The sequence below is a fragment of the Haliaeetus leucocephalus genome, unplaced genomic scaffold (assembly GCF_000737465.1).
Source record: "Haliaeetus leucocephalus isolate CR32 unplaced genomic scaffold, Haliaeetus_leucocephalus-4.0 Scaffold182, whole genome shotgun sequence".
NCBI classification, from domain to species: domain Eukaryota; kingdom Metazoa; phylum Chordata; class Aves; order Accipitriformes; family Accipitridae; genus Haliaeetus; species Haliaeetus leucocephalus.
Genome location: NW_010972618.1, coordinates 471513 through 488199, shown reverse-complemented (window position 1 = coordinate 488199; position 16687 = coordinate 471513). Strand labels below are relative to the sequence as shown.

Sequence of the window (16687 nt, the reverse complement as noted above, 5' to 3'; positions counted from 1 at the left end):
TCCTATCACATTATTTCCTTCACTTAATAAAATTTTCCCCACTAGCATAATTGCAACTGCCATGCTTGTTAGAGCAAGGGAGTGTTAAATAGTAAAAAGTTGGGTTTTTTTAGTTTTAAAGCCCCCAAACACCCGCTCAGCTAATAACAGGCTAGCTCACCTGGGAGGGGTTAACCACAATACAGCACTTCAGATTTGGTTTTTTGATTATGCATATATTAATCTTGCAGGTAGGAAATGTCAATAAAACAAGGAAAAAAGCGTACATATATTTTTCAGTAATATTTACCAGTCATGCTGTTGTCTCTGTTTATTCCATTATGAAGTTTACAGTGAACGAATGCTGCATCAAATAACCACGACCCAAAGAGGTTCAAGATGCTGTTAACCCTCGGCCTGCGAGGAGCTGGTAGTGGCCGTGGCTCAGAACTTGTCTGGTTTGGGCTAGAGAGTGGAGAAGTAGAGGAGGGTTGGTGCTGTACTTTTGAAGTATGCGCACTAGTTACCTATTTGAACAGAAGAACAGATCAGCTCCTAGAAGCAAGGAAATTACTTCCTCTAACAGAGAAAACTATCAAAAGAGTCAGCTACTTAAAAACAGGATATGAAGTCTTACAGTACTAGTTTTCATGGTTGCTTTATTCACAGTCACTGCCCGATGCCTTCGGTTATGGGGTGGAGTGGTGTTGGTAGCAGTGTTCTGGGGCATGCTCAGCCTATTTACTGGTGTGGGTGGTGCGCTATCGGACCGGGGTCGTGAAATCCCTGTAGATCAAGAAATAAAGCAAGTGTTCAGCAAAAATTCCATAGGCTCATATGCAGCAGCCCAGCTGGCAAGCATCTGGGTCTTCTGTAAATAGATAAGCTTTCCCCCACACCCCAAACAGCAGTAGTAAGAAAAACATCTTTCCCCTTTTACTATTAGCAGAAATAAATGCACAAGCAAAAGAAAACCCTGCTAACATTAGATAAGCAAATGATTAAAACACACTAGAGAACTCCACACCTTAAGAACATGGGAAACGCACACAGGAGGACCAAGTCTAGAAGGAGGCAGAGGGAAAGGGGCAAGGTTCATTTGCCAAAGTCAATTTAACAGCCAACTCCTGCCAAAATTCAGATGCCTCATGTTTGCCTGCCTTTCCCAACCATACCTCTCACACCCCATTCTGAGATACCTCTAACCCTTCAAAGCCAACTTAGCTCGCTAAATTAAGATGAAACCCATCCACCATGCAGTTTTCTGCTGGTTTTGTGAGCTGAATCAGCTTGCTGATCAGCCAAACACTAAGTCAGTACAAGAGGTGGGGTAAAAAAGCAGAGCAAGCTATAATTTTTCTGGCAGTGGCAAGACATTAGATCAGTCTTTACCCAGCTTCAGGGAAGTACTAATGGTTTATAAAGCTACTCTTGCCAGTCAGAATCAGAAGCAACTAGCCCTCTGCAAAACTTCAAGTGAAAAACACCACTTCTTCCCATTTTAATGAATACCACCATCCTCACACCCCATTTGAAAAACTAAGTGTGGAATTGCAATGTGTTTGAAGATTTGCCACAGATTTTTTTTGCCCACGTTAATTAAAGCACCCAAGTACTTTTCGTAACACATTACAGAACAACTAACTCCTGCTAAACCGTTAGTGTTACACCTCATGCAGAAGGCAGAGTATGCACTATGAAATGTATTGTTTTGCTACACTTTTTTGGAAAAGAGGATGTAGTATTTTGCCAAACGCACACGTTATGTACATACGCATCAGTGAGGGTAAAATAAAAAAACATGTGCTTTAGCACTTGAGGTAGAAGGAAGTGAGATCTCCCATTAGCCTTAGCTGAAGGGGTCCATAATGCAGTTCTAAATCTGCCTGAGCACACTCTCATGTCCATACCTACAGCTTCACTTTAGTTTCACCAAGAGCTCTCCTGTGCCTGAGTGCATCACAGTCTGTAGTCTATGTCTTTGAACTCCAGGTGGGCTATAATCACCCTAGGTGTTCCATCTTGCTAGTTGAGATCTTCCGAAGTCTGAAGTCTCCAATTCAACATCCTACTAAAAGCTCATGTAGGCAGAAAGCTCCTGGCAAGCTTCCAGGAGAGTCTGGGCTGCCAGGGCCCGCAGAAGCGCTCCACAGCTGGCCAGTGTGGAAGACCTCAGCCCCAGATACAGTCACACCCCCCCACTGCATCCAGACAAGGAGTTGTGTATGAACACTGTCACCCCAGTGGGAATGGAGTCTCAGGCAGCCAAATGCAGAACACAAAAAGGACTACCACACCATTAGTGGATTAAAAATCTCAGGTAAGAACCCTAAACTATTTTTAGGGTCCAAGAGGAATTCACTACAACAGCTATCCCAGCAGAGGAGCATGCACTGTGCAAAGCTATCAGCTGCTCAGCTTCTTCCTCTGCCTCCACTTCAAGATGCACCCTTCACGAGTCTTACATTACAAAATATTTTCTTCACTGAAAATTAATTACTAACCACACTTTCACAAAAACCTTGGACCTAGTATGTTTTTCCTCAATATATACTATACTTAACAGCTTTTACAAAAATTTAGTTCAGCTTACACAGCCAGTAAAAGACACTTCAGAGGAACACCTACCAATGCCCAGTTGGACTTTTTCTTTTTTTTTTTTTAAAATTATTGTTTCAGTGCTGACTGCCAAATCATGTTATCATAGGTAGGAAGACAGAGTTTGACAGAGTAACATAAGGAGATTGTTTTTGTAGGTTAGGCCATATATTGCCTATATACAATCCTCCTGTATTGGGTCTGGCTGAGATGGAGTTAATTCTCCCATAGCAGCCCTTGTAGTGTTGTGCTCTGCATTGGTAGCTAGAAAGGTGTTGATAACACACCAGTGTTTTGGCTACTGCTGAGCAGTGCTGGCACAGCATCAAGGCTGTCTCTCCAACATTTTTGCCCCCCTCAATGGCAGGCTGGGGCTGGGCAAGATCTTGGGAGGGGACATAACCAGGACAGCTGACCTAAACTAACCAAACAGATATTCCATACCCTATGACGTCAGCTCAGATATAAAAGCTAAGTAAAGGGAGATGGAAGGAGGGCATTTTTGTCTTCCTGAGCAACCACTACGCGTACCGAAGCCCTGCTTCCCAGGAAGTGGCTAGACATCACCTGCTGATGGGAAGTAGAGAATAACATCATTTGGTTTTCTTTGCTTTCGCATGCGACCTTTGCTTTCACTTTATTAAACTATCCTTATCTTGACCCACGAGCCTTTTGTTATATTTTCTCCCCCCTGTCCAGCTGAGGAGGGGGAGCAATAGAGAAGCTTTCGTGGGCACCTGGCGCCCAGCCAGGATCAACACACCACACCTCCTTTAACAAATTATGATATTATTTGACAGACTACTGAATATTTTAAATCTCACATCTGGTATTAGTAAAAAGCAATCATTAAAATTCCTTAAAATTGGTGGCAAGACAACTGGAAGAACACAGTGCACACAACAGGTTTCAAGATTCAATATCACAGCTTAAGAAAAATGACCATTTGCTCTTTTACATCACTTTTTAAACTAAGCTATTCCTACAAAAGTGAAATCTGTAGTGACAAAAACTTGTTTGCAGTGGGGAATACTGATAAACCTTTTCCTTGCAATATTTTTTACAGAAACACAGAATGTATTTCTAGTAAAAAGGATCTTATAATTCAGTGAGACAGGAGGATCTTAAAGTGCTTTGCTTAAAAGGACTACACCATTCAGGTTTTTCCAAAAGACGAACGTGTAAAAGCTGACAGTCTAATTCCACAGCCCATTTTTTTTCTGAACAGTTTACATATCTGCTCAAGTCTTCTGCAGTCTCACATCAGCTCACACTTGTGGCAGATGACAACATTTGTTTGCATACATTTAAGCAAAAAAGCAGCAGGAGACAGGCAGCTCTTCGGAGTTCACAATAGCACATTTTCTCTGAAGAATTTTTAATAAGTCTGAAGCATACTAAGAATAATGCTTTAGATTTCAGGTGTTAGTGTTACTTAAAACTTACCAGCCAGCGTTTACATCTACTTTACCTTTCAAATTTGAGCTACTCTGTTACCAGCAGACACAAAGAAACACAGCTTTTCTTCTCAGCAATACTAGTCACCCACTAATCAGAAACTGAGCGAAACTGGCACTTGTAGTATAAAGATTAGTCAAAATTCAATACCTTATAAAAGCAGGCACTACACACAGCTATTGCCACAAAATTTATAAACAAAATGGTCAGTGCTCACAACATGCTAAAAGCATAACACTTGCATTGTTGATTAGACAAAAAGAGAAAGAAGCCTTGTTTGGGGAAGAGAGGTTGGTTTTACTTTAGACTTCAGATTTATTTATTTATTTTGCATTTGAAACTAAGGCCATCTACAACCATGCATTCAAATATTATTATTGTGTGTACAGATGGTCATTTAGAAGTGACCTGAGGTCCCTTCCCTATCAATTCCAGGATATACTTGCAAATAATAAATTGTTATGACTGTATTTATGGAGAAGACAAGATTTAAAGAGAATAAAATAATGATTAAGTTGCTATTCCTAGCTACTCACAGGTAAGACAAAAGCATTACCTAGGAATGCATCCACTAAACAGCTGATCCCACGCATGGCACGAAAGAATATTTGAGGCAGATGTTTAAGGCAGGGGTACTGATTCAGTTCTTGAGTCATCCCACTCACATTCAGAAACTGCTCCTGAAATTTCGGGGTAGAGCTAATAATGGCTGGGTTACTCAAATCCACAGGATTACTGCACACAAAAAGAGCAAAATACATTTCAGTCAGTTTAAGAACAGCTGTTAGGACTTTAAAAATACTTAAAGATGCAATAGTTTAAGGTATTTAAGTAACAACCTAAAACAGCATCCAACATCAATATATTTTTAGCTGTTACTCCATCACAGGAAGTCAATTTTCAATTCCTGGTTTGGCAGTACTTAATTGTCTTCATTTCAAGCATTACCCAAATACACTGAATAATTTTATTAAGATCTAATGAACCAGAGCATACACTTGATAGAATAAACCCACCATTGCAGTAATACTAATTACTTACGAGATCTTTCGAACTCAGTTTAAGAGGTCTTTACATTATTACAACTATTCTCAAAATGTAAGCAATGAATTAAATATTGCCAAACAATGACAAGAAAGGGAGTGGCTTGTAAAAGTTTGAGTAATTTTTCCTCACTGATACAAATCCTGTAACAGCAATTCCAGATTTGAAGAGTACAGCACTTGTGACATTACTATCACAAATGAAGAAAAAGAACAGATTTTTTGTTAGTTAAGAAGTAGATTTTAAACAGTCTAATGCTTATCTACATTTAATTAGTAAATAATGCTTTATAGGAAAAGCTTAATATTCTGGCCATTCAGAACATTAATGCAATGCCATTCCCAAGTATCTTTAAAACCAAACATGCCACTTGATTCTCTTGTGTGTTTAAGGAAGAATAACATGGATGTTAAAATTAACTGTATAGCTTTCTTCATAAAAACAAAGAGATACACCCATTTTAAAAGTAGTCCTTTGTAGGTTAAATTTAACACTCTGGAGAATAAATGGAAGCAGTATACATCTCAGAGCTATTGTTCTGCTTTTCCTGTTTGCTATCTCGGGGAAACAAAATTGTACTGAAGTCTTCTTTTTCAGAATCTCCAAAATGCCAAATAGCTAAAAACTTTTTAATTAAATGAACCAGTATACATTCTGAAAGAGTCAAAGAGTTCAAAGTTGAACCACCCACTCACAGCCTTGCCCTGAACTGCTGCAGGGCACTGGTACAACAAGTGTCTCACACTTTATTTTATTTAGGTGTTTAATCTTAGCAATCTCCAGAGAAATTTTTCATTTGTCATCCAAATTTACAGAAATGATGCAAGAATATGAACAATGGATGGCTGTAATTACAATACCTCAGCATATGTAAAAAGCGAAACCAAGTTTGTGCAATGCACTCATTATCCATTTCAGGAGGAATAAGACCAGCATCTTCATCAGGAATTTTAAATGGAGGAAATGAAGGTCCGTATGTAAAACGCAGCAATCTAGAAAGTAAGTCAGACAGATCTGTCATTCAGTTAATACTCCTGAAAAATTTAACAGGGCATTTGAGCCTCAAAGGAACCAGCAGTCCACAAGTGAGCCTGCAAGCAACAACACAACATGCCCAGTTTTCCTGGAGATCCCCATTTTATACAATCATTTAGCCCTCTTAAAGCTTTGAAGGGTACACACCTTGGAGCCTGCCCAAAGGTCTAACCAAATCAAAGAGCTGTTAAGGCATAACACCCCATAGCAGCTCTCCTATCTGTTTAGCCAGGGGGTTACCTATTAACATAGACACAAACATAACTGACAAGGTGTTACATAAGAAGGGAGAGGAGAAGGAAAAAAAAAAAAAAGGAATTTAAGCCCTTATCCTCAAGGCTCTTCAGCTAAAGTGTCCAATGACACCAGCAAGTCACATTAGGTTAGAGTTCTAAATTCCAAGTTCCTGATGACTTACAATTTACACCAGCACACTGAGCAACACTTGATGCCATCCTACAAGCAGCATGGGATTTGCAATCCACAGAGTAACAAGCTCTTCAAAAAAGATGCACTATGTTTTGCAGAAGCTGGGAGTTGCAGAACAGTGAAGAGCTGTCACGGTTTAACCCCAGCCAGCAACTAAGTACCATGCAGCCGCTTGCTCACTTCCCCCCCACCCAGTGGGATGGAGGAGAGAATCAGGGAAAAGTAAAACTTGTGGGCTGAGATAAGAACAATTTAACAGGACAGAAAGGAAGAAACTAATAATGATAACAACAACAATAATAAAATTACAATAAGAATAAAAAAAAAATTGAAATATACAAAACAAGTGATGCACAATGCAGTTGCTCACCACTCACTGACCGATGCCCAGTTAGTTCCTGAGCAGCGATCCCCACCCCCAGGCCAGCTACCCCCAGTTTATATACTGGGCATGACGTCACATGGTATGGAATACCCCTTTGGCCAGTTTGGGTCAGCTATCCTGGCTGTGTCCCCTCCCAACTCCTTGTGCCCCTCCAGCCTTCTTGCTGGCTGGGCATGAGAAGTCTTTGACTTAGTATAAGCACTACTCAGCAACAACTGAAAACATCAGTGTGTTATCAACATTCTTCTCATACTGAACCCAAAACATAGCACTATACCAGCTACTAGAAAGAAAATTAACTCTATCCCAGCTGAAACCAGGACAAGAGCAAACCCACAGAGGGCTTCCCAACAATGTAATATCATGAGGATAATGGCTTAGATAAATGGAGATCTTTCTCTAGTAGTGCTGTAACTACCTGACCAGTCACCAATAAGGTTCACTGAGCCACTGTTGTCTGATTTGACCCCTGCTACATCCCCAGCTTTGCAAACTTATAGATCAGTTTCCCCGATCAACATAACCTTGGTGCTCTCTAAAAGGATGGAAGAGATCCAAGCTGCACCTTCTCAATATCCTAGCATTCTCAGAAATCAGTTTTTGTCTTTCCCTAAGCCAAACTCACTTTTAGCATCATTTCTTGCTTCAGTTATCATACCCTTATTTCTAAGGGTAGAGCTGCTTATAATGGACAAGACATGTCCATTCATCATTGCCCACTTATAAAAACCATATAGTTTTATAGAGATAAAGTCATTACAGCTAGAAGAAAGGCGAGGAGAGCAGAAGTCTACAGCTGACTCCTAAACCAAGAGTTAAATAGGCTGAATTACTATCTTCCACTTCCCCTAGTACTGTGCACTACAGTAACTTGCAGCCAACTAATGCAAAATACACTCAAAGTGTGTTTGGAATTGCAGTCTATCATGGTAACTAGCTTGGACAGAAGAGCAAATGAGCTTTAGGACACAAGGCCTTTTTCAGGTCCAAACCAGGAATACATGCACCAGTACCAGGCAGCAACTGCTTTCCAGTATGCCACACCAATGCCCCAGCAGCCATCTACATTTAGTGCCCCAGAGGCATCACCCCATAGCAGGTTTTTGCTGAGGAACTACCTAGCTCCAACAAACCCAGAAGAGTCTGGGTACATCCCATGCAAAATCATGCCCCACATCTCTGTTCAGCAGTAGACTGCGCTACTTCACAATTCTCCCCTTATGAGCTGTAAGAAATTGTTTTTTTTCAAGGAGCATAGCCAAATCTTAACTGAGATTTGGGACATTTTCAAGAATGACTGAAAACAGAAATAAATTGCAATCCACACATATAAGACAGTTAATAGACTTAAAGCACCCTAGACAGGTAAAACTAGTATCTATTGGTATGGCAACACAAGTAGGACCCTAGTTTTGTCCTCCTATGAAGTCCTAGCCATGGATACAGGTTAACACTGCATATGTGTACAGATTTGCAAATATAATTTTCCATACAGTTTTGAGATGTTTATTCTCAGCTTATTGCTAATATCCCAATTCAGAAAACTGTTTACTAAAACAACACTTTAACTGTTTGAAGCTGGAGCTTCACTTAAGTATTGAAAGTGAAGCTTAAAGTACCACTGAACTTAAAGTTAACCTCAAAGTTCAGCTTTCTATATATTACACACAAACCAGCATTACTGAACAGCAGACTAAAACATTACAGAAAACCTGCAGATTACTATGCATCAACAGAACTAAGACTGTTAGTCAACAGTGGAAGATAAAGTGTGGGCATAGTGCATGGAGCAGAACACCAACGCATGTTTTGAGACAGAGCTGTTCTTTTCAGATCAGTGAATCATAAAATATTTTCTGTTATGCAATGCTACATCTAATGAGATAAAAATAGCTAAAGAAATAGCGTGGGAAATATGCAGAACTTGTTGCAGCTTTATTTCCCATAGGTTTAACAAGCAGCTGCATAACCTGGAAAAATCTATCCACACTTGGAATTTTGACAGGTAATTCAAAAGCAAAAGTTTTCAGAGTTAAAATAAACCCTTGCAGAAAAGCATACTATTGAATTTTTCATAGCTCAGCAATTTTAATACATCTTTGAACTCTCACAGAAATGGTCATTGACATCTCAGGAGAGCTGGAAGGAGGAGACACAGACCCCTGCTCCTCACCAATTAATTTAGTTCTTTCCTCCAAGAGGCTAAGATTTGTCCCACAAAGACTTCATACCACAAAGACCCCACTATTAAGGGTACTGAGACTCCCCTCACTGTTCAGACGCTTTTACTACAGCCTAACCTCTCCTGCAGCACACAGATCCTCACTCTTCCCATGCCCAGCAAGGCTTGGTACAGCTCTCCTCCAATACTGCCTGGAGGAGAGTGCCACTGCTCAGAGGAGAGCCTACAGCCTGCCCCTGGCCCATCACATCCCTACTGCCAGGCCACAAGTGCCAGGCAGCCACAGCATGGCTTCAGCTCCGCAGGGCAGGACAGGCAGAGTCCAAGAGTCACCTCAAACACAGCGACATGCAGTTGCAACAAGTGCCTAATAATTTTGGTGGTGACTGCCATTAAATACACAGACTATAATGCTACACTAATATTCATGACTCATTCTTCACAGGACATGATGAAGTCACAGTGATGGAGACTAATATACACACACTGTAAAGTGCTCAATATCAGAGAGGTGCTGAGGTTACACAATAACACAGACAATCCAGTTCAATTTTTCACTTGCAGAACAAAGACACACACATACACAAACAGTAAAAGCCAAGGACGCTACCATGATCTCTCACTTTGTTTTGCTCATTTACTTTTGGATTGCTGTGCATTCCACAACTAAGCAACTCCAGAGAAAAACACGTATAACCATGATTATCCCCATACATGTGTGTTTATTTCCATGGGATTTCTCCTACCTGGAAGTAAGGGCACAGATGACCTTGCTCCACTGCTCAACTACTGCAGGGTGATGCCGCCAGTTGGCCACCATCTCCTTGGCAGTTTTCCAGTAAGGTGGTGTTGGAAAGCACCGCGTACAAGCTAGTAACCACACCTCAAACAGCACGCCAATTAATTTTTCAGCCAGATTCTCAGCAATGCCACCTTGTAACAGAAACAAAGTATGCCTTTAGTGAGTATTCAATCTAAGTAACTTCAAATATCTCCCCAAGGAGATTTCAGTTTGAGTGCATAAAGATTCTGAAGCTCATTTTTTTCATAATTTTTCATTTAGAGAGCGATTCCCAATTGTTTCCTGCAGCCAATTGCTAATTGTCTTTTTACAAGACAAAACATAATAGACAATGCCCAGCCACATATGTATGTCACTAAGGGACACTGGGAATTCACCAATCATAGGCTGTCTTCTATTGCACTGTCTTTTTTTTTTTAAATAGGTATAAACTGATAATATTCTTTTCTAGTAGGCAGGCCAAACAGCAAGACACATAGTGGTTTAAGGGAAACAAATAGGGAACAACATTGTCTGAAACCATTCACAAGTTGTTCCTGTACATAGTCACCATTATGCAAAAATATGTTCAGGAAAAAACAACTCCAAATCATTCAGTCTTTTCTGACAATGCTTTATTTCAGAGTAGTGTAGCAGAATTAGGAGTGAGCTATTGTGCTTTGGTGGCTACTAAGAGCTTTTAACAGGTTTCCCTCCATCCCCCTGGCAGCTCAATACCAAGTAGAGCCAAAGGTTTTTCCAGTAATTGAACCAAATGGAAGTTGAATATGAACCTTGCACAGTTGGAGCTGCTAGCAGAGTGTCATTGATCTGAAGAAGAAATAATAGCAAAACCTCCCAGGTTTCTCTTGCCATAATTGTTGATTCACGAGCCAGTTTCTGGACAGCTTTCAAAACCTGCAAGCACAACCTAATCTGACTAGATCCTGGGTCTGGCCTGCAAGAGAAGAAAACAATACCTGAGTCTCTAAACAAGAACTTTGAAGTGTTGCATACAATAATCTGAACTTTGAGCAATTACAAGAAGAAACATCAATATTATTGAATGAGAGCCAAGGACATGAGCTAATACACTTCTATGCACCGTAACTCTGTCTCTAAGCATCCTAACTCTGCCTTAATGAGTACAAGACGTACCATAACATTCTTCTCTACATGTCACAGAACTCACCACCATAGACTGAACACTAACTGGAACAAGCACAACCCATTATTGCAAAGTAATTTATCTTAGACCAAACAATGAGAATGTAGTTGAGACATCACTAATTGTTACATAGATAATTCAGAAGTGGCAAAATTAGGAGAAAATATTGTTAGCAAATTAATTTAAATTCTTCCTAGTTCTCCTCTTGCTTCCAAATGTAGATCCAACTCTTACCCCCAATTCCGTGGATTTAGGGGGGAAAAAAAAAAATCTAGAAGAGGGTCATTAAATAGGAAAATCAGACTAAATGAAGAAGGTGTAAGTAAGGAAGAAAGGGAACAAGTTGGTATTATCAAGGTTCTCCCTATAGTAACAAGTTCCTCACTGTCACTGCTGAGTCACTAAAGTGTTACAGAAGCAGCACAAAGCAGCATGCTCTCTTCCCATCAGTTAGTTTGGACAAGGCAGAATGGGTACAGAATAGTAATGTGAAACTTTCTGGACAGTATCTGAGGATGCTGGTAAACAAAGCTGAGGAAGCCTGAAAGATTAAAAAAGAGTGCAATATATGCAAGCCATATTTCAACTTGTACACTGTTTCCTCATCCCTCCTACCATTCACTGAAGGGATGACAAAAAATAATCATAAAAATATTACCTTCCACTGGACTACTAAGTAGTATTACCAGATTCCTACCAAACAGTTTCAATGTGGTATAACCCACAAGTGATGCCGCATGGTAAGCGTCTCAAGAACATGCTGATCCACTAGATAGAGATCTACTTTTCTTCAAGAAAAATAGCTTGCATTGAGATCACTTATTGACAGACATGGTTTAAAAATACCATCAACTCTTATCTTGATAGAATAAATGTTGTATTACAGTACTGGCAAAAGATTACAAAGAGACAGGATAATATCTAATACAAAATTGCAGACTACTAGTCGCAGTTCAGGACTTCAGCCGGTTGCCTGATGCTAGTGCTTGACCCTAACAGACAGTCTCCATAGAACAACAAAGCTTGGGACCAGTAAGCCCCACCTTGGTTATAGCACTGTTTTTTCCACGAGCAAGAGTAGATACTTAATCAAATGATATCCTTAATCTTGATAGGCTTGAAGTTTCAAAGACTGTTTCAAGACTTGTTTCCTTAATAATTTAAGGAATCTATAAAAAGGGGGCTTACATGTAAGAGCTCCATATGCAAGATGACTAATAGGATACTTCTGAACTAATCTGGTAAAGGCAACTCTAAATGTCCATCTATCAGCTCCTCTTATCCACAAAGTCAAACGCATGCCAAACTTTGGTTGCAGCATTTTGCTAATGTCTAGATTTCCACAGAACCTGGTCTTTTGGTTCCCACACTCCTTTGCAACAAGAATTGTTCTCATGATTTCATATGAGAAGCAGAAGTTATTACAAAAAAGTGTCTATTACACTTGGACAGTCACATGTTTGGAATGGTCTCTCAAGCAATTCCAGACATTTTAGTTGCACAGAAGACCCTGGTATCTACACCTCAATCTCCTGGGGAGGGGAGGCAGGGCGAGAGAGTTCTCATATTTTCTTTCTGTTCTTCCAACAAGAGTTTGCTGCACTGGAACTTCATCAGACAGCAGTAACTACCACTACTAGTTAAGTAATCTGCAAGGCTTCCTGAATATTGTAGGGTTGCTAGAGACAGAAAGCCTGGGGGTTGCCTGGGGACTGCTCAAATACATCAAGAAAAGAAGTGGTCATTTCATCGGGGTGGACGGAAGGTCAGTGCTGGAGAGAAGGATGCAAGCACCCTCTCTCTAGTCAGTCCGGCAGAGAGAGGAAAGGCAACTTGACTCACCCATCTTTCACTGTTCTTATTTTTCAGCACCACACTATTTCAAGGACTGTGCATGTAAACATTTGATTCAGCTGAGCACTGAAACTAGAATGATTTATACACAAGTGCTTTGTATTTGGTGTATACATGTTCCTGAGATGCTATTTAAGTTGAACTGCTCACTTAAAGCTGCTGCATTTCACACCTCAACTATACATCCTCCTCAAGGTCTGAAACCCTCGCCCCAACTCTGGGCCACTATTTTTAAGGCAGCCAAACCAACAGCTACATTGTTTCCAGGAAAACAGGATGAGGAAGAAAGCTATTTTAATCACAACAGTCCATAGGACATAGGCTTATAGGAAAAGCTTAGTATTTTCAACACAAGAACAGATTTTCTCCAGGAAATAGTTCAATGCAGCTTGCTACAGGAGCTCCTGGGTAAATATTCTACAAGAGCCCATCAGCACTAGCAACCCTCATCAGCTGGGTAAAACCAGAAATTATTCTCCTCTTCCCCACCACAGGCACATAAGAATGACCCTTTGCTTTCACTCAAGCAAGGTGTGCACAACTCAGTTCTGCATTTAATTTCCATTATAGAACATCTTCCTGTTGCTGGAGTGAATTCTGAACACAGATTCCTGGAGGACAAAACTTGAACTTTAAGTTCTTTTTCTTGAAAACAGAGTAGGGACTTGAACATCAAGTGTTGACAGCAGCAGCCATGAAAAAACAGTTTCAGATACATCTCAGATGCTTTTGAAAGAAAACAATAGAACAATTATACTGGGGGGGCAGGGAGTGTTTAAAATAATGATTTTCCAGCCCTATCTCTGGATGTTAATTATTTCATTCGACAGCCATCACATGCAGTCTACCACCCCACATCAAGCTCCATCAATGAAGCTGGGAAAGAAGGGTAGAATGGCAGCTTGTACCCACAGCATGCAAGAAACAGGACTAGAGTACTGCCTGCTACCGGGGTGCCTGGTCTAAAAGCAGTCAAAGGATCATAGCAAGAACTATTTAATGGACTAGTGAAGAATTCATTCTCTACTGTGCCACAGGAATAAAGGTTCCCAGACAGTAGACTCTATTTTGCATGTGTTAAAGCTTAGAGACAACCTTCTGCAGAAGTCTAATCTGGAAGCATCCTCAGATTTGTGCTGTTGCCCTGACCATCCTTTAATGGGAATTAAAATGCCTTTTTCACTACAAGTTAAGAGCAATGACAACTAAGGTTAGGTAGTAGACTTTGAAGCAATGAACTCCTCATCTGAATTTGTATGAGTTATTATTCAAAGCCCTTTATTAACAAAGCCTTCAGGTAAAGTTAAGAGATCCAAGTACAGCAGACCACTTTGAAGGCCACTTGCAGTGATACATTATTAATACTGATAAAAGCAGATGATCTGGTACTTACAGACATATACTAAACACTGATCTGAAGTAATTTCAGGTAGCTAATATTTAAGTACTGTTTCACAGGGCACCATTAAATAATCTCTTACTTATCCAACATGTGTGTTCAACAGCAGCAAGTAACCTTGTCATAAACCATAAACAAAGTATAATGTTTGAGCACTCTGACAATATAACTTTTTCAAGACCTATAAGCATGTGTATCTCAACATTATCATCCAAGGATGTCTTGTGTAACACCACATTTTCAGATAGCAAGCACTCCTCTGCAGGATTCTTTTGAAACTAGGAGCAAAAGACAGCATAATTATGCCCATTTAACAGGCAGCAAGATGCAGGCACAAAGCAGCCACTTCCTGCAAGATCCTCCAGCACATCAGAAATGTGGTCAAGTATTGAGTAAACAAAAAAGAATGGGATTACCATGACATGCTCTTAGTTATCTCAGTTTTACACAATACCAAGCACACAGTCACACAGTGATGCTACTTAACCTCTCCCCCCACCCTCCAGTCATCTAACAGAGATGGTTCTTGAAGCTCTTAGAACAGTAAACATTCCTAAACACAGCAGCAACAACTCAATTTGCGACTGAAAAGTACAAAACAGGTTTGGAAAGATACCTTCCTCATAACTTTGCAATGATAGCAGTCTTATTTTAATCAAGTGCCTCCACAGCCCATCAGGCCTCTTTGACAGGTTACCTCCTGACTACAGGTTCGAACTCCTGTGCCTCCTAAGCATCCCAGACCTAACACTCACCTCGGTACAAAGAGATTTTGGAGATGTTTGAGAATGCTTTGAACATAAAGGTTTGGTTCCTTAATAACTGGTAAAGGAATGGAGTCCTTAGGTAATACAAGAGCCATAATCCAGTCTGTATAGACATCGACACAGTATTTCACAGTATCACTATCCAGAGGGAGGGTCAGTCCATAACAAACCACCTCCATAGTCCATTTTACCTAACCAAACACAAAGCAGAAGTTACTAAAAATAAATATTAGCAAGTAAACAATGGTCAGAGTACATTGGTTCTAACTCAACAAAATAACAGTAGTTATGTGGTACAGGCAATTCTATTTAATATACGCTGCAAGAAAACACCAAGTCATTAATTTGTATATCATGACATTATGAAGATTATGATAAATGGTAAATCACTCTAAAAGCTGAATCTCTTTAGTCTAACCTGTAGAGAGAACTTTTGAGAACACACAAGGGCTGATGTAATGGAAGATTTTCAAATTCTAGTAGATACTTGTACTACACAAAGACTTTTTTTTTTTTTAAAAGTCACATACTCTTGCTTCAAAAATGAAGATAATTAGAAAGGCTTTATGTGTGAACTGCTAAATTCCTTGGTGGGGTTTTTTTTGTTTGGTTTGGGGTTTTTTTTTGCTTTAGCCTGAACTTGCTGGTACAGTAGCTCAGATGAACACTTACTACTAGGTCATGAAGTACGTTGTTGCTATGAACTAGCTGTTAATAGTAGCCTTATGTAGATTACTAATGTAAAAATATAGCATACCTCATAAAACTTGGACGATTAAAGAGAGAAAAATAAAAGAGGTTATAGAAAATCAGTAAGTTGCTGCTCTAGCATGAAGGAAACCACAATCTCTAAGGAAATGCACTTACTTCTTTGTCCGTTTTTAGTAAACTCTCACTTCCAACAGATGATGTAATTAAAGCTTGTCCAAGAGGACGCACCACTGCATTTGCCACTTCTCTCCCCACATTTTCAGGATAGCTGTGAAGTACACTGGTATTCCCCTGATCATTTTGAATGACAAGATGTAAGGATCTCCACTCTGAGTACATAGTGCCTCTATGCTACAATCCAAATAACACCTGGGGGGCAAGGAAGAAAAAAAATATAATTAGTAGAAATGTCTATGACATGAGTTACCAAAACTGAGGCTGTTTGCCATGATATAGACCCTTGTAAATTCAAGATGCCTGTGTCCATGTCATAGATTTGAAGACCTGGAAGAAATTCCAACAGCTGTTTTTCAACCTTAATATGGTTTTGGGGCAGTTGTTTTTGTTGGTTTTGTTTGGTTTGTTTTTGTTGTTGTTGTTTGTGGTTTTTTTAAGTATAGCTGTGAGCTTTTTTTAAAAAAAAAAAGATTACAGTATGTTTCAGTTAGGGCCTAGCAGCCCACTGGAAACACTTAAACTTGAGAAGTGACTTCACATCACACAACTTTCCCTTGTGCCATCCTTGCAGGAAAGATGCGCTTACTTACATGACAACCTTGACTAAATAGAGAATAGTTCTAGAAGTATTTTGTTCATACAAGCAATGGCTCCAATTCACACCTTGTTCCCTTTTTCAGCTCAATAGCAGTTAAAAATATATACCAGGAAACTTTCAGG

At 39.9% G+C, this 16687-nt stretch overlaps 1 protein-coding gene across 7 annotated transcripts in view; it reads right to left on the bottom strand.

Annotated features, from left to right (window-relative positions):
- The window catches only part of RALGAPB (Ral GTPase activating protein, beta subunit (non-catalytic)), a 64775-nt gene that overhangs the window by 41313 nt on the left and 6775 nt on the right, over nt 1-16687 (bottom strand). For 4 of the 7 annotated variants that reach the window (XM_010564531.1, XM_010564532.1, XM_010564533.1 and 1 more), the window contains exons 2-9: nt 15947-16159; nt 15068-15270; nt 10686-10849; nt 9857-10043; nt 5940-6071; nt 4592-4770; nt 617-765; nt 290-506 (exon numbers count right to left, since the gene is read on the bottom strand). In XM_010564531.1, coding sequence (XP_010562833.1) covers nt 290-506; nt 617-765; nt 4592-4770; nt 5940-6071; nt 9857-10043; nt 10686-10849; nt 15068-15270; nt 15947-16129 — 1414 coding nt within the window. In that variant the 5' untranslated portion in view covers nt 16130-16159. Of the gene's footprint in view, nt 1-289; nt 507-616; nt 766-4591; nt 4771-5939; nt 6094-6261; nt 6355-9856; nt 10044-10685; nt 10850-15067; nt 15271-15946; nt 16160-16687 lie in introns of those variants that run through there. The other 3 variants (XM_010564534.1, XM_010564536.1, XM_010564537.1) reach the window with 3 other exon arrangements.